This window comes from Tamandua tetradactyla, chromosome 4 (genome assembly GCF_023851605.1).
Source record: "Tamandua tetradactyla isolate mTamTet1 chromosome 4, mTamTet1.pri, whole genome shotgun sequence".
NCBI lineage: Eukaryota > Metazoa > Chordata > Mammalia > Pilosa > Myrmecophagidae > Tamandua > Tamandua tetradactyla.
The window spans coordinates 200,417,370-200,437,584 of record NC_135330.1 but is presented as its reverse complement, the minus strand read 5'-3'; the positions used below and the strand labels follow the sequence as shown (position 1 = coordinate 200,437,584).

The window sequence follows — 20,215 nt, the reverse complement described above, 5'->3', positions numbered from 1 at the left end:
GTCACTGGCTTTCCCTCAGAGCAGGACCGGCGGCGGCCTCAGTTCCGGCGCACACCACCAGGTGGCAGGCCCGCCCCTCGCTGCGGCGCCCCCACTCAGCCGCGTCCCCGGGAGTGGGGCCCGCCACCGCCCAAGGCAGGCTCACGCCTCTCTGGCAACGGCGCAGCTCACACCCCTGGGTTTTACTGGGTCCGGCGTGGAGCACAGCCATTTCCCTGCGCTTGTGCTCGTAGGCTCCCGGGACTCTGCAGAGCCAGCAGTCTCTGGAGGCGGGGGCGGGGGCGGGCCGGGCCGGGGGCGCTGAGCCTCTGCCAGGGTCTGCGGCCCCCGGGGCGGGCACAGCTGCGCAGGCCGGTCTCCCCGCCTGGCCATCGGTCCCCCAGCTGTGCCCCCAGCTCTGACTGCTGAGCTCAGGGACGCGCTTCCCTGGGGCACTGGGTGGGGGGTGGGGGCGGCTGAGCAGGCGGTGGCTGCGCTCCCCGGGGCCAGGGCATGTGGCCAGCCCCTGCGCTGGTGGACATGCGCCCAGTCCACCCTCTGTGAGCTGTGGCCGGGAGAGCGAGTGGCTAGTGGCCTGGGCAGCACCCAAGGGCAGGAGTGGCCAGTGGGGTGGCCCTGGGCCGGTCCTGCCCAGCACAGCCGTGCCTGGACAAGTCGGCCTTGTGGCACAGGAGGTGAAATCCAGCCAGAGACAAAGCGGGGTCCCCTGGAGAGACAGGTCAGAGTGTTCAGTGCCGCCATGGGGACCTCCCAGGGCATGCTCCCCGACCGGCAGGGCACCAGCCACACACACCGCATGGGCCAGGGTGGGGGTCGGGGCGCAGGGGGCACTGGACCGGGCCCGAGAGAGGCCTGCGATGGGTTCGCGGCCGGTGTGACCGTAAGGAGAGCCCCCAGACCCGATGGCACGGCCGGCCTCCCCCCAGGAAGCCTAAGGGCGCCTGTGGCTGCCCGGACCTGCCAGGACGAATGTGGATGAGTCTGAGGGGATGAAGAGGGTGCTGAGCCCCTCCCCATGGCCCGAGGTCCCCCTGGCAGGGCACAGGGAGCCAAGTCGGGGGCTTCTGGGGCGGCTGTGCCTGCGTCCCCCACCAGCACCGCAGGCTTAGATGTTTCACTTTCAGTGGCTCAGCCCTGTGGGGCCGGCGACGACACGGGGTGGCCGGTGGCTGTGGGGAAGCCTGGAGAAGGGCAGCGGCCACGCGCGTCAGCGGAGAGGAGCTTCCGGCCCTTCTGAAAGGCACTGGGGGGCCTCGGCTCCCGGGCTGCTCGGCAGGGCCACTGGAGTGTCGGGGCGTCACCCCCTCAGAGAATGCGCCAGGCCCCCCCGCCCCAGCCTCTGGGGGTTGCCGGCGCCCTTGGGACCCCTTGGCTGGCACACGCAGCTCCCCCTCTCTGCCTCCATTTCACGTGGCCTTGTCCCCTGCATCTACTGTCCCTGTGTCCAAAGTTTCTCTCCTTGTGCGCACCCCAGTCGCACTGCGCCATGGCCCCTCCCCAGCGCGGCCTCAGCTGAGCGCATCACTTCTTCAGGGACCCTATTTCCCGATCAGCTCGGCCACAGGGCCGGCCTGAGTAGGTGAACACGGCTTTACTTCTGGAAATGCAACCTGGGAGAAATCATAAAGGTGTTCCTCTCGGTCCTTGTGGGGTAGAGGACAATGGACGGCAGCCCTTACGCCAGAGCATCGATTAAATAACGGTCGACCGGGAGGCGGCACAGCCGGGTGGGAGGCGGCTCGGGCAGGTGCCCGAGGAGTTCTGGCTCTGACACTTGCCATCTGCTCCCACTGGGCAGGTTACTTGATGCCTCTAGGCCGTTTCCATCAGCAAATGCCCACGAGAGCCCTCAATTATTGGGGTTTTGTGAATATAAAACGAGGCAGTGTGTGTGAAACCCTCAGCACACAGCAGCGTGCCCCGTGAGGAAGGCAGTAGAGGGACTCGTCGTGTTATGATGCGGCGTCCACGCAGCAGAGTATTCAGCAGGCCCTAAAATAACGCCGCGGGAGATGCTTGCCCAGTTGGGAACAGTCCGGATACATTGTCCAGTGGGAAACCAAAGCAAAAAAGAGAAAGAAAGTCCTGGGATTCCAATCCCAAAAAGGTTAACGATGGTTATTTCTGGGTGTCAAGATTGTGGATGAGTTTAATTCCTTTTCCTTATAATTACCTGTCTTCTCTAATTTTCCTATAGTGACGTATTGTACATTATTCATGTGACAAAACATAATACAATTTTTAAGAGTGCAGTGACAGTGAGTTCCCGCAGTTTTAGCACAGCTCCAGGCTGAGCAGGTCTTAATGGAAGCTGGGATGGGCAGGTCCCACTGGCCTGCTGTAGCTGTGTAGGAGTCCTTTGCAGAGTGTCACAGCTATTTAAAGTGGTAGGAGAGTCAGGCTTCCTGAATCTTCCACCCACCCCGGTGTCTTTCTAGATGTCTTACCAAAGTGTAGCACTTTGAAAAGCTGTTTTGTCTTATCTCTAATATCGTTATCCTTCTTCTGACTTAGCTTTCTCTCACGTCTGCACAGCTTTCATTATTTTCATTCGTTCTTTTTACTTTGCTTCAGGAAGATCTCACATGTAGGTATGAAACAAATTTTTTTAGCATTATTTTTTCCAGGAGATGTGGCTCATAACCTGCATTTCACAAAATAAGTCCTTGCTTAAATGTTGCTGTATTTCACTTCCTCAAGATTAAAGGTCGAAATTCAATCCATTTTCCTGAGAAGGCCATAAAAGCCCGAGGCCATGGCTTGAAATGGTTACCGTATTTGTTGTATTTGTCACGCAGTAAATTGGCCTTTGTTCCAGGTGTCACGGCCCGTGCCACTTTGCTGGGCTCTGTTATATGCGCAGTGGGGTCCCCTGTGGGGTGCCCGTGGCCCCCAGCTGCTCTGAGCCTCCGCGGGTCTCAGAAGCCACAGGGCTGAACTCCGTCTTTCTCCACACAGCCCGCTGCAGTTTTGGACAATGTGGTACATCTTCTGTTTTTTCAGATAACTTTTCCAAATGGTCTCAGTTTCTAATCCAAAGGAAATCAGGCATCTGCCCAAACATCCACTGTTCAGGAAGTTGCAGTTTGTGCAAAATCCCAATTAAGTGAAAAACAAACAAAAATAAAACCCTTCTTAAAAAAAGAAAAAGAAAAATCCTCTGTAAAACACCAGTGTGCCCAAAATCCACACACTGACCTTTCACTCTGCCTCTGCCTGGCAGGACCTGCCTTCAGCTTTTAATTGGGACTTTTCTCATAATTGTTGCCATTTAACACATTTGGCCTGTCAAGTCGTGGACGTCTTTATAGCCGTATAATCAACCCGGAGAGCAGCTCCTCCTGCTCTGCGCTCGGGAGTGGTCCACGGAACCTGCCGTCTTCATGGCGCGAGGGCGCATGTGGCGGCCCCCACCCAGTGTTGCTGCCTCCGCGTAGTGTGTGCATTGCACAGCTTTACTGCTTAGTTACCACGGGGAGAGTGCTGCGTGCTGGGGGATGTGCACACATTCCCGTCTCTCCACCAGCACCTCATGTTTAAAACAAGGGGGCGCCTCTGCAGGTGTTGGAGGTTTGCAATCGGCGTGGAATTGCCCCGCGGGCAGGCGCCCCCCCCCCCCCCGTCGGGCTTTACTGAGGCTGCTGAAGACCGTCATGGCCCCACGGCCGCCTCACCCTGGAAACCCACTTGCTGGCTCCAGGCACCCGTGCCCAACTCGCATCTGCCAGCATCCCTTCCAGAAGAGGCTCCGACCGGGGAGGGAGGCTGGGCAGTAACCAGCGTCCATTCAAGGAGTGACATCGGCGAGGGACTCGGCATTTTAAATGTGAACATGCTGGAAGCTTTGCAACTTTCTAACTTTCAATTAAAAAGTGAGTTTGAAGTGAATTTATAGCTGCCATTTGGTTTTGTGAGGATGTGTGTGTGTTGGAAACAGATGTATTGGGCAATCTGTGATTTTCACAAAGTTTTAATTGCGTTTGTACGTGGCCTCCCCGAGCCCCTCTAATTGGCTCCGTTTGCAGCCAGCACAGGGCAGCCCCGTCCCACTGGGGGCCGAAGCCGGGAGAACAGGCTCTGCTCGTCCTCCTGAAGCCTTGGCAGCACGAAGCCCCGGGTGGCCTTGCGTCCTGCCCTGGTACAGCAGACCCCGAGTCCAGGCCAGGCGCCAGCCGCTGCTCCCCTGTGGAACGGAAGCCTTCCTAATGCACTCGTGTCTAGAAGCGTTTTCAGTTGCGGGTGTCCCTAAGCTCTTATTCTGCTCCTGAGCGTCACTTTAACCTCTTTTTGTTCAGGAAAATTCTACTGGGGGGGCATTGTAGAAGTGATTAAAGTCAGAGAAAAAGGAAGTTCCAGCTATAGGTTCTATGTATTTTATTTAAATTGGTTTTTGCTTATTTTAAAAGTATAATTACTCTTAGGTAATCCTCATTGTCTTTATTTTAGGTAGTTTTATCATGCTTTTTTCCCTTCGCTATTGAAGCTTCCAATTGTCTATTCAGGTATATTAAATATAATTGGCATTGCCTTTTGGGAAGTCCTAAAACATCGATGCTCAAAAGTAAAACCCTTGCTACGTGTAAGCAAATTAAATAGTCGGATTCAGAACTAAAGCATGACTCAGGACAGGCTTGTCCAATTCCTGAACAAAGTGTGGTGATGTGGCCGCAACGTCTGGACAGGAGCCACGGTCCTGCCTAGGTGGCTTGTCTCCCTGTGAGGTGGACACCCGCCTGCCACGCCAGTGGCACAGTGCAGGGTCGCAGCGGGCGTTTGTGCCGCGGGAAGGCCGTGTTGACAGGACGCGGGCACAGAACTGAACGCGTCTGCTCTGTCCGGGAGATAAGCCGATGACCCCGTGGTGCCTCTTTTCTTGAGAAGCATTTGCTTGTCCTTGGAGGCCCAGGGAGCGGTCGCCTAGGAGCGGACTTTGGGCGTCTCTCCTGGCGAGACCTGTGCAGCTGGTCGGGGCTGAGCCTTGCAGCTCCGATGCAGGTGACCCTAACCCCACCCTGTTCGTAGCCACCATGGACAGACAGCCACTTTGGGAAAGAGGGAGGGTGGCAGCCGTGCAGGCAACCACTGGCCAAGCCTCTCAAGGGCCGATGACCCCACCAGCTTCTGGACACTGCCTGGGGCAGCCCTGGCCAGGCTGCGGTTCAGCCCTCAGGGAGAAGACGCCCTGTTCTCAGTGTGGAGAAGACACTCGTGGGGTGTGCTCTCTGCCCAGAGCAGCCATTGTTTCCTGAGATGCGCACTGGCTGCCTCGGCCACACTGCCTGACTCCAGCCTACTGGAGGCCGGCAGCCCTGGCTGGACCTGAGCGTCACGAGCTACTGCGAGGTGGGGACTGGCGGCCACTGCACAGGGAGGTGGCACCGGCGGCCGCATGGGTGTGGCGCTTCCTGGGCAGAGGTTGTGCTGCTGTCGCAGGCCACTGGCCATTGCCAAGCAGCAGTGAGGAACAGGGTGACTGAGAGCATGGGCACAGGACCTCGGTGCCCAGGGCAGGTAGGCGTGGGGTCTCGGTACTCATGGCACATCTGTGTGGGGTCACCATGCCCAGGGTGCGTCATGTGGGGTCTCTGTGCCCAAGGCGGGTCGGCGCGGGGTCTCGGTGCCCAGGGCACGTCAGCGCGGGGTCTCGGTGCCCAGGGTGCGTCTGTGTGGGGTTTCGGTGCCCAGGGCGCATCTGTGCGGGGTCTCGGTACCTTAGGGCAGGTCAGCGCGGGGTCTCGGTGCCCAGGGCGCGTCTGTGTGGGGTCTCGGTGCCCAGGGCGCGTCTGTGTGGGGTCTCGGTGCCCAAGGCGTGTCCCCCTCCTGGGGCATCTCCTGCAGACATGAGCATTTCACTGCACTTTTTTCTTCTTTATCTCCTGATTCCAAGGGAGGGCAGCAAACTTAAGTCTGGATGCATTTAGATCTTTTCTTTGAAATAAAAGAAGTCATTTAGGATATTTTTTGTAGGTAATCCACATTTTCATTGTGAGTGAAAATTAAGTGTATATGGACCTTCCCGTAGCCACATGCAGCCTGGCCTTGATTTGTGGGTGAAAGGCTTAGAGACTTTAACTGGCTTAACAGGGCAACCCAGACAGAATGCTGAGTCTGCATCTGATAAATCTTTCCAGGTGAAATAAAATGTTAGTATCACTTTCAGTTATTAATAAAAATTATAAATAAATCTTGTCAGAAACTTGCAGCACTAAAAATAAGGCATTTTAATGCATGGCATAGATGTTTTTTTTGTTCAGTTACCAAGGAACTGCATTTGCAAAGCGTCTGTATTGGGATAAAGAGGTAATTATTTTCATGAATTGCAGATACTGTACCAGAGAATTGTTGTAGTACGTGTCACCACGCAAGCTGATGTTAATCATAAAAAGTGTCAAATACAAATAAGCGCAAGGGAAGAGTAAATTCCCACAGCCACACCACCCACGGACAGACACACCCACCCTTTGTATTCTTTCAGACTTTTTTCCTTGCACATGTTTTTTTCTTTAAAGGTATTCTGTTCAAACCTATCTGAAATGTACTGTTCATCCAAAACACAATTTATTTCAATACATGTGGACCCGCCTCGGCCTTCGTGCTCGGGAGGCACCCCCTGTGGAATGCAGCTCCCCCCAGGCTGCGGCAGCCTAAAGAAGGGTTCAGAGGTGTCGGCTGGCAGCACTGTCTGGTTTTTTTGTTTTTGTTTTTTACTTTTTGATAAATACTTTCAACGTGAACCGTCAGGCCCCTCACTTCTTAGGAAGAGAGCCTTAGAGCGCGTGGCTTCCAGGTGGTTGTGCGTCTCTTTCAGGTGTACGAGCACCAGGACGGCAGCAAGTCCCTGAAGCTGGGTGACTTTGGACTGGCCACCATCGTGGACGGCCCCCTGTACACCGTGTGTGGCACCCCGACTTACGTCGCCCCAGAAATCATTGCGGAGACTGGGTAAATGCTTCTCTCTGCTTCTTTTAAGTGCTCCGTGTGAAAAGCACAGGGCCCCACGAGAGCTGGAGAAGGCACTGGTGGGTCCCACTTGGACAGAATCATATCGGGTTGCTTTCACTCTCGTAGTGTTGTTGTTTCCTGTTTTTTCCCATCAAGCTGTCAATTCCTGGCATCTTGTTTAAGGCTTCCATTGGGGCTCCGTTAAAGGTGGATGCACAGTTATTAACCCCAGAGTGGAAAATGTTCTGATTAATAGAGAGACACACTGGTTTCTGCAGAGAGGAGAAGCCATCCTGCTGGGCCGGTTAGTGTGTCCTGCGGCGACATCATGTTGCCTTGTTTTCCATCCGGCTGCCATCCCACCCTCTTGGGAATCCGTGGATCTTTCTATGGAGTGTGACCCCCAGAGTCTGCTGGTTTCTCTGCACAGGATCAGACAAATGCACCCCCCACCCCAGGAGAAAGGGGGAGGACAGGGGCTGCCCAGCTGAAAGGCCCTTTGGGGGACGAGCCCTACTCCCCATTGAGGGCCACGGGCAGGGCTCCTGAGGTGCACAATGGAAATGTGGCACTGGGGACACCAGTGCCGAGGGGGCCAGCCCTACTCTTTCTTCCTGCTGGTACATCAGCCCACGGCTGGGGGTCTCGGTTGTCCCCACCACGTGGCCAGCTGGAGATGGGTTTTCCACCCTCTCTGGAGCAGGAGATGCAGAGCAGACAAGCAGGGACCACAGCAGGCAGGGCAGGAGCTTTGGCTCTCGGTCAGGGCCCAGCTCTGCCACTGACTAGCTGTGTGCTCTTGGGCAGGATTACCTGGCACCCTGAAACTTAGTTTTCTCTTCTGTAAAATGGGCAAGAATACTTGTCTTGGCCAACATACAGAGTTGTTGGGAAAACAAAGTAAGATAATGTATGCCAATGCTTTATATATCAGAAAATGTTCTAATGTAGGTATCAACATTTCTAAAATTAGGGAGTTGGTGTCAAGTGTCCTTCCGTCTCAGAATTTAGATGGCTCTACTAAGCCTTTCTGCACTTATTGGTATCTGTGAGCCTAAGCACTCATCACTCTGATCTTTATTTGTGGACCTTAGGTGGTCCGCGTCCCCCTCTTCTCGAGCACCATTTAGCTGGTGGGTCTTAGCGTTTGTTTCTGGGTTTCTTTGGTCTGATTTGTGTTTGATGTGAAACAGAAGGCTCAATCCCATGGCCCTCGGCTTGCCTGGGCCTGAGCCACTGACTCCAACGTCCCTTACTTTGCAGATACGGCCTCAAGGTGGACATCTGGGCAGCTGGTGTCATCACCTACATCCTGCTCTGTGGCTTTCCTCCGTTCCGTGGGTACGGGCAGCAGGCCTCGTTCAGCGCCGCAGCACACCCCAGCAGCACGCTGGCCCTTCTCGCAGAGAACCCTGCCACTGAGAACAGCCTAATGCACGCTTTCCCTGCCATGCCTGTTGTCTTCTCCACGCTGCACATGCTGATTTATGTGTCTTCTGTAAATCTCCCTGATACGGTTTAAAAACTCCTTCTTTCTTGGCTTACCCGACGGCTCCCTGCTGGCCCTTTGCATTGCTTGACACACGTTTTGCACGTTCGTGGGGACAGGAGGGCGTGTGGCCGGCGGGGACACAGTGGCGGCATACGCCCAGCTGACAATTGGCACTCCCCTGTCATTCCTCCAAACAGCAGTGGTGACGGCCAGGAGGTGCTTTTCGACCAGATCCTCATGGGGCAGGTGGACTTTCCTTCTCCATACTGGGATAACGTGTCCGATTCTGCAAAGGTAGGTTTCTGGTGCCCTCTGCCTCCAGCCAGCCTGTGTGTCTTCACAGAGATGAGATTTCTGAGTCATCGTGTGCAGAGACACGAATGAATCAGAACTGTGGTTTCTGTGCACATTTTGGCTGTATTTACTGGATTTTCCAAAGTTTCATCAGTGTTGTCCAGCCCTCTGTTCAGAGCCACCCCAGTGAGCATCTCCAACCCCGCAGCTGCCTGGCCTCCTCTCCCCCTTGGCAGGCCTCGCCCAGAGAGCATGGCTGCTCCCACCTCTGTCCTGTCTTTACTTCATGTCATCTTCCCCTGAAACCATCCCTGAGCATCCTGCTTAAAACCACAGCCGTAGACACTTCCCGGCTCTCCATATCCTCCTTGCTTGTTCTGCTTTTCTCCATAGCATTGTACCCTTATGTCTACCTGGCATTCAATAGATAGATAGTTGGATGACAGATAAAGGTAAATAAATCTTGTTGATGTAGCGTATTTGTCTTCCTTCCCCACTGGAATGCAGGTGCCACGAAAGCAGGACCTGCTATTTGTCTATTTTGCTCATTCCTGTATCCTCAGAACCCAGAATAGTGACTAGTACATAATTGGTGCTCAGTTTATCAGTCAGTTAATCAAAGTGAAGAAAATTCAGGGTTCACTGATATGATCAAGAAAGACTTAATATTTAATTTAATCATTGGGCGGGCCACGGTGGCTCAGCAGGCAGAGTTCTCGCCTGCCACGCCAGAGACCCGGGTTCGATTCCCGGTGCCTGCCTGTGCGGAAAAAAAAAAAGAAAGACAGACAGACTTCATGGGGAAGCTACGGTCTGAGCTGGACCTTGAAGACTGGCCGAGATTTAGAGGCAGAGGGAATGAGGCGCGTGGTTTTTATCTTATAGACTGAAAGATCACCCTTTAAGAAAACTGTAAAACCTTACACTGAGATAGTAGTAGAGTTTGGCAGGGGGAAGTGGACTTTTAAACTAATTTCTTTATGTCTCCACACAATGACTTACATTTTTTTGCAAGTTTGATGTTGAGATACAATTATCTTTTAATTGTTGAGTTCAATATATATTTTCTTTTGCTAAATCCTGAGTTTGAGACAATTTGAAATATAACTCCTTAGACCTGGCCACTTTCCATAGAAATGATGCATATTGGTCCCAGGTTTTAATTTCCTTCAGCTGTACGGGGATCTGCCTCTGGACTTGGGAAACTGTGAGGAATGTTGAGAAGTGTCAGAGAAAAGCCAGAGAGGTAAAAGGAGACGGACCGCACAGCTGCTCACTGGTGTTCCGGTTTCCTGGGATTGCCATAACAAAGTCCCCCAAACCACATTGCTTAAAACAGCAGGACTTTATTCTCTCCCCTTCCTAAATGTCTTGAAAGGTCAAACTCAAGGTGCCAGCCAAGCCGTGAGCCCTGTGCGGCATAGGGAAGCCTCTCCCAGCCTCGCTCCTGGATCTGGAGGCTTCCCTGGACCCTGGCGCTCCTGGGCTTTGCCTTCCCAGCCACATCCGCCTCCATCCCCCGAGCGGCTGGCTGCATTTCCCTTCTCTCAAGGACAGCAGTCCAGCTGGGTTGGGGCCTCCCTGCTCCGGGGTGACCGCCTTTAACTTAAGTAACTGCACCTGCAGTGACCCTATTTCCAGATAAGTCCACGTTCCGAGGTACGTCAGCGTCCCCTCTGTGGGGCAGCGGCGTCACCCCTGGCACACCAGCCTGCGCCCAGGCACGGCGGTCAGCGCCCCTTGGGGAAAGGACCAGCCTGTCCACCCCACCGCCTGGGCAGGTGCTTTCGGGCGTTCTGATGCACGTTGGGAAGTGAAGGAAGTAACCTAAAGCATCCCAAGTCTTTGTGCCAGTGAGGCTCACCTGGGGGGGGGGTCTCCCCTGGGAGGTAGGGCTCTGCTGGCCCAGGCGTCCTTTTGTGGTCAGGTCAGCTTCCTCCCTGGGAGGGGAGGGGCATGAACTTCAGAACCAGTGAATATTCAGTACCTCTGTTTTCCCAGTATGGATTGGTCTAGAAAATGTTTAAGCTATTGTAACACATTCCCTTAGAAATTTCTGGTTGCCAAATAAGATTCTCTCTACCAGCTCCCTGAGGGCAGCTCTATTTGCCAGTCTCAAGCCGGTGCTTTTCGTTCCTCTTTCAGACCTGAACAGGCCGTCTTGCCGTTAGGAGGGAAACAAGCCACATTTCCTTTCAGCTGCCAAAATGAAAATTTAATTAAAATGTTTTTTTAATATGATTCCTATATCAAACTAATTTAGTAACCTGTTCTTTAAATGCAGAATCTTAGGCAAAGAAAGAAACATTGATACTTTGGCATATATAACTTCTGTTCTACTAAAAACTTAGGAAATTTATTTTAATGCTAATCCCATTTTACTTTTTTCTGTCAACTGCACTGCAAGCTGTGTATTTGTAATTCCAGACATTTGCCTTTCCTTTTCTTTCTGAGGGTTATTCAGGTAGCAATAGGTGAGTTGAGGTGGGATGTTCATGAAGCTTTAGGGCTTTCGCACCTGCTTTTCTGCACTGCTGGGCACCGTGTGCACGCAGCTGTGCGCCCAGCCGGCCGACGGCTCTGCTGTCCTCACACAGGAGCTCATCCACATGATGCTTCTCGTGGACGTGGAGCAGCGGTTCAGCGCCGTGCAGGTCCTGGAGCACCCATGGGTCAAGGTGAGTGACTCCCTTCCCCCGTGCCCGGGAGCCCTGTCCTCAGCCGTTCGCCACCCCCACCCCACTCAGCCACGGCGGGTCCAGCAGGGCATCAGCCCCCATCGCAGCCCGGGGTACGGTGCCTCGTGGACTAGCCTCTGACCAGGGCGGAGCGGGGGTGGGGGGAGGCTGCCGGCCGTGTCCTCCCCTCCGGATGAGAGTGTGTGTCAGCCCGCCCTGCCCGCGGCCAGCTCCAGCCGGGGAGGATCCAGGGCCTCCGCCACCCGGGGCTGCGGCAGGCACCTGTGCTGGGAGCTGAGAACGGGTTCGCGACCCGGCACTTGGTGAGCTCCGCCCGCGCCCAGGACTGTGCTTTCCCTGGCGGTGAGGAGCCTGCGGCGCCATAGCCAGAGGTGACAGGAGACATTGTTTGGGAAGATGTGGGTGGGACAGACCTGACCAGCAGAGAATCCGCAGCCCATGGACTGACGCTTCCTCGCTGCGTTCCATGATCTGCTCATGGGCCCGGCCACGAAGGGTCCCACTGGCGGTTGTTCCTTGGCCAGAGCGGCCAAGCCCCTCTGTCCCCATGCCGGAGGCCCTGAAGACCGGACAGGAGGATGTGGAGGGGGGAGTGGGCCACCACGTGCGGCCTCGGGGAGGCTTTGCTTTCACCCCAGGTGCCCCAAATGCCCCTTTTCCATGAACTGGATACGCTTAGGGGGCGTCTCATTTAAGCCTGTACCCACGTGTAGGTGGGGACACTGAGCCCTCGGCGGCGATTTGCGGGACGCAGCCAGGTCGTGGCCGGGCCAGGTCCCACGGAGGCGTCCCGGCACGGACACATGGCCAGTGTCGTGGGGGCGCCGCCAGGCGGCTCTCTTGGTCCTGGCCGGGGCTGCGTGTCCAGTGAAAGCGCAGGGGCCGCAGGGTGACAGACCCGGCGCCAGGTGCCTCGGAAATCAGCCGGAAGAGGCGAGGTTGAGCTACGGCCTTTGAAGGCCATGGAGAGCCTGGAAGAAGGAGACATCCGGATTCCAGCAGGCGCCCCGTGCTTCCGAGGGCGCAGTCATGGCAGGACCAGGCGCCCCGCGGGAGCACGGAAGACACGCCGGCCCAGCCACCTCGGCCGCGGGGCTGGAAGCTGCTGGTGCTCCCTTGGTGGACAACGGCACATTTCGTCCATTACATGAGGAGCTGGACGCTGCTGGGAAGAGCCTCACGTCCAGCGCCCAATTCCGAGGGAAACCTCCCGTATCAGCCATTTCCCAGCTCAGTGTGGGAGAGAGACAAAGTTAGGAAGTCCCGCAGCTGTCACCTTGGAAAACCGAGGCTGCGGATCTTCCCAGGGCCACCCCCGCACCTGCCCCCGCGCCATGTGCGGTACCGGTGGCGGTGGTTCCGCAGCTCGGCATGGAACCCGCACGTCTGTTTCTCCCTCTCAAGCTCCTAGCGCCATTTCCTGAAAGCAAGGATGGCATTTAAGTAATCATCCAGGAGATCTGATACTAAAAAATGCGTTTACTTAATTCAGACAGATCTTAGAGCCTACAGAGGAAATAGACTGGCTTTAGCAAAAATGTTTTTAAACTTGATAACTGATGGCTTAACTTTCAAAATGATATTTGTGTAGTAACTAAATCTGAAAACTGATTCTTCTGTGTCAAAATTAAAGAATGAAAAAAAAGGGAAAAAAGGGTAGGTTTTCTCAGCAGAGTTTAGTATTTGAGTGCAACAAATGAGCAACAAGCAATCAAAATAAATAAATTAGGAACTGGATTTACTCAACAAGACACTCAACAAGACAGCTCGCATCTGGCAGTGCAATCTCAACAGAGGACACGGGCAAACGGGGAAAGTAACAACAATATGTAACCTTAAAGAAGTAGTTAAAAGGCCCTTCCCGTGCTCTTGTTTGCTTGAATTTTCTCTGCGGCTTATCTGTGGAGCTCTTCACGGGCGCGCTGGAATTGAACAGGCAGTCTCTTTCGAGCAGGGCAGAGTACTCCCCTCCCAGAGCATCCTCTCTGGTGAGCGTCCCCCTCTCCTCAGTGCCTGGGGCCCGCACTGCGGGTGGAAGAGTCTCGCTCACAGTCCTGCCAGCTCCTTCCACAGAGGGTCTCCCACTTGCAGCCGAGCTCTGGGAGAGGAGCGCAGAGTTTTCTGGAAGAAGCACCAGCTTGCTCCTGGGTAAGCGTGGGCCTGTCCCTGCACTCCGTCAAGCCATTTCCCCACCCGAATAAAGGCTGGTCAGCGACTCTCAGCTGCAAGAGGATGGAAGTACGACTGTCTGGACAACTGTGTGCTGGCCGGGGGTCAGGGAAGCCCTACCGCCCTGATGAACTTACGCATTTGCTTTGCGTCTGTGTGCGGCGCCGACTCTATCGTGTGTTCCTGTGTGCTGACGAGATGCACGCTGTGGTCATTGGCACTGACAAGGAGGAAGGACCCTCCAGACATGGGGTCCCATGTGCACACAGGCTTCACGCCGTCCACATGGCCTGGATCTGTCCATCCCGCTGTCATGGCGACATCCTTCCATGTAGCTGTGAGCCACTGCTGCAGCGTCCCCCTCAGCTCACTCCTTACCATCTTACCCATCTCATGGAGAACTACATGCTTCAGCACATATAGTGTAAGGCTGGAACAGGGTAAATCTCTTAATTATTCCAGGAAGTGGGGAGAAGACGGAGCCAATTTCCCCTCAAATGATGCTTTCCTGAGAAAAACAATAGGCAGTGAGTGACCAGTTCACAAGCTTAACTGACGTTCCATGATAATTTATGATTGATAATTAGGGTTAAAACATCCACGTTGTAATATGGCAGGCACACTGCTGTTCGAGCTGCTGGCCTGCCTGTTCCCGCTCCCCTGCTGCTAGGGAAGGAAGGCCCCACCTCAGTGTGCACCTGCAAATGTGAGTTTTACCTCCAGTTGTTTTCCCAGTTTCAGTGGGAAGGAAACAAGCATCAGAGGAGTGTCCAGCAGAAAGTGCATCAGTGCCCCTGGCCAAGGCCCACGGACACTCCAGGAGATTCTAACGCGGAGCCGAGATGCAGAATGCATCCCGAGTGGAAAGCACTGAAAGAAGTGATGTTTTGGGGGCCAGTCCAAGCCTCTGTCACCTCCTTGGCCTTTGAATCTTATCTTATGCCCTTCATGCTCCTTCCCTACTCTTTGGAAAATACGTCCCTGAGCCAAGATATTTGAAAAGGAAAAAGAACAAGAGGATGGAGAAAACCAAGGCCTGGCTAACCTAGCAGGTATTCCATGCCGACTGCTGAAACCAACCCTGCCCAACAAGAACATGTAAGCGTTCCCCTACTGAGCTGGCGGAACTTGTTAGAAATGAAGTGAACCTCAAAGATAGTATAATAAAAACGCCACTTATCTGTACTGGTGGCAAACGATGACATGGAACTTCACCTTCCATTTGGGCATCTTCTCCCCCTCGTTGAGCCGATCCAGATGCTCGCCCAGCTGCAGTCTGCTTTGCAAATACAGAGGCTGCCTGAGGACAGGCTGACGTGGGAAGGGTTGGGGCGTGGGCCAGCGGGGGTGGGCATCCAGCCTGGAGCTGCACCCCGGGGATGCAAAGGGCAGCAGCAATTGAAGAGTGTGCTAATGACGTGGATCTGTTTAAAACTAAATCTGGATATTCTGGTGGGAAACTGCTCACGACTCCTACACCTCTCATAAGTTTACAGCTATTATTAATAATAAGGCCTGGCAATGAAGGAGACTGAAAACTGGATTCATGATTGAAAAACAAAAATCTGTCAGAGGAGGAGGGCTAGCTGGAGCAAGGCCCCTGGAGCGGTGTCCCTGGAGGAGCGAGGGGCCCCTCCTGAGTGACTTTACATCCTCGCCTGCTTCTCCAGCCGGCCAGCCCCTGGGGGAACTGAGACCAGGGGCCAGGCTCCAGCAGACAGCTGGGAGAGCTCATTTTCCATTTTGCAAGCTAATTTCTTTCTTGTCAGTTGCAGTGTTCTGCCAAATGGTGGATGGAAGTTTCTAAATCAAACACCACTAACCTCAAACCACAGGCAGCCTGTGTCAAACTTCAGGAACTACTCCCAAGCCAGAACGCCTGGAAATAATGCTCTGTCTACAGCGTGCTGCCAGGTTCCTCACGTGTAGAAAATCCATAGCACGTTTTTGGCACATGATCTATTCTGAATAATGGTGATAAAGATGTAAATATAAAAATACATATTTTTAATGGCCCTATTCATGTTATTGATGGAAGGCAGCGACCTAACTAAATCTTCTTCATCAGTTGGTACAGATCGGGTTTCTGTAAAGCCAATTGTTAATTTCTTTTAATCCAATTATACCCAAAACCTTAGGAATTTCTGTAGAAACGCTGCGTGCAAACTGTTTAGTTGCAGTGAGGAGTAGTTGTTGGGATTTCTTTAGCCCAAACCTTTTCCACATGAGGCCCTTATTTTGTCAGGGAAAATGTCCCCAGGTGTTTTAAGACCCATGGAATTATAGCCAGGTCTGCAACTGTTGAGGGTTGTCTTGCTGCTTTTCATTGTGGTGACCCGAGCTGGCCAGGGGCCTCAGCCCTTCACCAGAATTGACCTCTGGGGCCACCAGCTCCGGACAGTGGCACAGGTGCAGAAGCCAGAGCAGGGTGGCGGGATGGAGCACTGCCTCTCCTTGCCCAGCGCGAGGCCGCAGGGGCAGGAGAGGCAGTCCTGGGGCCGCAGTGCCTGGAGGAGGGCCCCTTGTCGTGCCGCCCACTGGTCAGCGGCCCTTCCCCACCCAGCCGCCGCATGGGCTGCCCGGGCCGCGAGGACACGCGCTCGGGGCTCGTCCTAAAGACACCGGCCTTCCCTCCACTGCCTGGTCTCTAGGTGTCCTCGCTGACCATCCCCGCGCTGCAGGGCCTGGTCTCTAGGTGTGAGTTTACTCCGAGCGGGTGCAGAACCTCCAGGTTTCGGGTGCGAGTCACAGGTCTATTGCCCACCGTCTGCGGCTGTCCCGAGGTGTGCGGGGCCGTGTGGTCGAGGGCTCAGGTTCCGCACCTGTGATGCCGGCTGAGGTGACCAGTGCAAGCAGACGTAGTGAAAGGCATTTCAGGGTTCACCAAAGACCCGTTAAAATGGATCTTTTAGTTGGAGGAGCAGAGAGCAGAGAGCAGAGCCGGTGCTGTTTGCCTCCCCCCTCCACCTCCCGCCCCCGGGATGGAGCCTGCACGCCCGAGGACATGCAGCCCTGGCACGGAGGAAACAGATGGTGGGGGCTGAGGGAGGGACTGAGGCCAGGAGGGGCCCAGGACGTCCTGCAATGCGGTGGCGAGCGGGAGAAGGAAGTGCTGAGGGCGCCAAGGGACCTGCCTGGAATTTTGGCTTGTCAGAGGGCAAACGCTTTGGCCTCCACTCGTTCACATTTCCACCCAGGTCCATTGAGCTTGAGCGTGGACCACGTGCCAGGCCTTGTGTCTGCACCTGGGCTGCAGGAGTGGACAGGACGCAGGCTGCACCGTGCAGGGGACAGGCAGAGCAGAAGCCCTGGCGGAAGCGAGTGCCCACGGGGACCCGTCGGCGAGGCCGGGCCTCGGAGCAGCAGCGAGACTTTAGGACTTGCGGGGGGGGTGCGCTATGGGGCAGGGCCGGCGGGGCGGAGCCTGCGGGGGTCCTGGTCCGGCGGGGGCGGGGCAGGGGGCGGGGCATGCGGGGTCCTGGTCCGGTGGGGGCGGGGCAGGGGGCGGGGCCTGCGGGGTCCTGGTCCGGCGGGGGCGGGGCAGGAGCGCGGGGCCTGTGGGGGTCCTGGTCCGGCGGGGGCGGGGCAAGGGCGCGGGGCCTGCGGGGGTCCTGGTCCGGCGGGGGCGGGGCAGGGGCGCGGGGCCTGCGGGGGTCCTGGTCCGGCGGGGGCGGGGCAGGGGCGCGGGGCCTGCGGGGGTCCTGGTCCGGCGGGGGCGGGGCAGGGGGCGGGGCCGGCGGGGGCGGGGAAGGGGGCGGGGCCGGCGGGGGTCCCCGGCTGGCGGGGGTCGGGGGCAGGTCAGGGGTGGGGCCGGAGGGGGTGGGGGCAGCCTGAGCCCTAGGCCCAGGCCCACCCTCCGTCCCCTTGTCTGGGGGTTCGAAGGACGGACTAAGAGGATCCAGAAAGAAAAAAAGATTTTACATTGATTTGGGGGGGCTTTCCAGATTAACTTGTTCTCTGACGTGTATTCCCATAGCCATGGTTGAGAAATCGTTTATATTCGAAACTATAAGCAGAAATGAAGTTTTAGTTAAATCAAACCTCTGAGGGTCAGATAACAGAGGAAATTAGTTTGGGAGCAGATGTGAAAACGAACGAGACTCGGAGCCGTGGTTTACTGAGACGCCAGACGTCCTGTGAGCTCCAAGGTCACTGCCTGTTGCTAGGAGATTTGGGGCTCATTTTACATTTATCTCATTTTTTCCCCCTGTTTTCTCCTTCTTTCCCCCTCCCCACAGGACGACGGCCTCCCGGAAAATGAGCATCAGCTGTCAGTGGCTGGGAAGATAAAGAAGCATTTCAACACAGGCCCCAAGCCGGACAGCACGGCTGCAGGAGTTTCTGTCTTAGCAGTAAGCATCTTTAGCACCCACTGTAGCTGTGCCCAGGGCAGTGGGCGCCCTTGGGACCTTCCACCCCGAGACAGTGCAGGGCTTGTTCCTTAGCCTCTGGGCAGCGAGGGGCTGCTGTGTCCCCGGACGTTGCAGCATTACCTGATGCCTCCAGGGTGTCTCGCCGTGTGGGAAGGCCTTACCAGAAACCCCACCACACCCCCGGGACCCGGCCAGGGCGGACTTCTTGGTGTGAGGCAGGAGCTTGCAGGATCCCTTGGGAGCACCCGCGGCAGGGGCCCAGGAGGCGCCACAGGGACGCAGCGGTCCCTGAGCTGGACCCACGGCCTGGCTGCCCGGAGGTTCCAGCTCCACAGGGAGCGTTTTCACCTCGCCCTGCGGCCGCGGACTTGGATTTTCTCTTCTCGGCGCAGAAGCGCTGCGGCAACTCGGGCACAACCCTGGGCAGAGAGAATCGGGCCACAGGACTGAGAACTCACACGCCCCGCGCACACCACTGAGGGAATACACTCAGGCCCCACATACTTTGGGCTTCTAATAATTTCCCCGTTTTTCAGAGTTACGTAAATAGTCAGTGTGAGCATCATGTGAGGTGTTTGGGTCTTTTTTTTCTTTTTTGAAGACAAAACGTAGACATTGCGATGCAGAATTTCAGAAGTAGCTGCTGTTAGGCAGTGCTTCACTCTCATGGGCAGCACTGATTGTCACCTATGTCTGTGGGTGTGTTTAGTTTCCTCCTTTTTTTCGTTTTTACATAATACAGTAGTGCCCCAGATAGCGTTGAAGATTCATGGGTGACATGTCTAGTACAGCCATTCCCAGTACTTGATCTGGGTTTCCATACCTGTCGGATGGGGAGGCCAATAAATCAGTCAGGAGTAAGCTGACGGTGCCAACTAAATGCATGCTCATTCAGCCATGCTTCCGTGTTCTGAGGTTTTAAAACTTCAGGTTGTCCCCCTTACCCTCTCTCTTGAGCTCTACGATTTAACGTGGAAGTACTTGTCCCTCACGCCTTCCATAGACTGTCAGTGTTCTTTGTTGGACATTCAGTTCGTAACGTGAAAGCGATAATCTCATGCTGATTATTTCTACACTCTTCTCATCGTTCATTCAAACTGCGTCTCTTCCAAAACGTTGGATTCTCCCCCTTTCTTTTGGCATGGGCTGTCAGCATGCTTGCTGCGGAAAGGACTGCTTTCTCCCACCGGGGGCTGGGAGAGAGGGTGCTGCCCCGCCCCATCCCATCCTTGTCTTCTCTTTTCCTGGTCTTTCCTTTTATTTAGTCTTTGGTTAAATTTGCCCTGGTTGCTCAGTGATGACCTGTCGCAGGGTCAGTGCAGTTTTCCAGCTGACAGACAACAGGCTTCGCGGGAAAAGCCTATTGTAATCAAGCCTGGAAAAATCCTGACACTAAGTACATCTCAAAATACCGCAGGGTTATTTGAAGGCCCACTGATATTTTTCCTAAATATCATGATGAGACCATTCTGAATGTGATTTAGTAGCAGTTTTTCAGCTCATCACTGACATGTTTCCCATGAAAACTGCACGAATTGGTGATATACTTGTAAGTTGTGAAGTGGGCTGTGAAATGCTGATTTATACATTAGTCACATACTTATTTACTTTTTTTATCCACTACCCAGTTTTTGAAAAATGATTCTCAACTAATCAGATGCAAAATAATTGGCTGTCTTTTGGATAAATGTACCTTAAAGAGTGCATTGTTAGCTCTGAAGTACAATGCAAATGTCAAGTAATATCATTAATATTTCCACCATGTGACAATACTGCCATAAAGTTCAGCAGTTGTTTCAAGAGGAGCAGCCCACGAGGCAGCATGTAGCATGCATGTGCCTCGTCAGCTGTCCCTCTCCCTGCCCATGCTTTCTCCCACAGGGCCAGGGAGGTCCCAGGGCTGGGGGGGCCTGGAGACTGGAAACAGGCAAGTTTGACCCAATTTTGATCCTGCCTTCCAGAAGAGCATTGCATGATTCAGTTTATTCTCTAACTTTTTTTCCATTCTTAAGGCACAAGGACTAAGTCTCAGGAGACTTATCACAAGAAAAAGATAACCTGTCATTAAATAATATTCCAACTAAAACTAAAATACAATGAACAGGAAATGATGCAGCTGTGAGGCAGGATATGAGTGGCAGGTGGAAAAGGAATCTCCTTTATAAATGGTGCTTTCTATAAAGACCAGTTGGTAATTTAATAATGCAGTATGATAATTATTCATTCAACAAATGATAAAGTCTTTT

The 20,215-nt window shown here is 54.5% G+C and overlaps 1 protein-coding gene across 3 annotated transcripts in view; it reads left to right on the top strand.

The window, feature by feature from the left end:
• The window catches only part of DCLK1 (doublecortin like kinase 1), a 287,967-nt gene that overhangs the window by 253,425 nt on the left and 14,327 nt on the right, over positions 1–20,215 (top strand). For 2 of the 3 annotated variants that reach the window (XM_077159032.1, XM_077159034.1), the window contains 5 exons: positions 6,809–6,942; positions 8,206–8,283; positions 8,632–8,728; positions 11,326–11,406; positions 17,835–17,948. In XM_077159032.1, coding sequence (XP_077015147.1) covers positions 6,809–6,942; positions 8,206–8,283; positions 8,632–8,728; positions 11,326–11,406; positions 17,835–17,948 — 504 coding nt within the window. The remainder of the gene's footprint in view (positions 1–6,808; positions 6,943–8,205; positions 8,284–8,631; positions 8,729–11,325; positions 11,407–17,834; positions 17,949–20,215) is intronic. The other variant, XM_077159033.1, reaches the window with a different exon arrangement.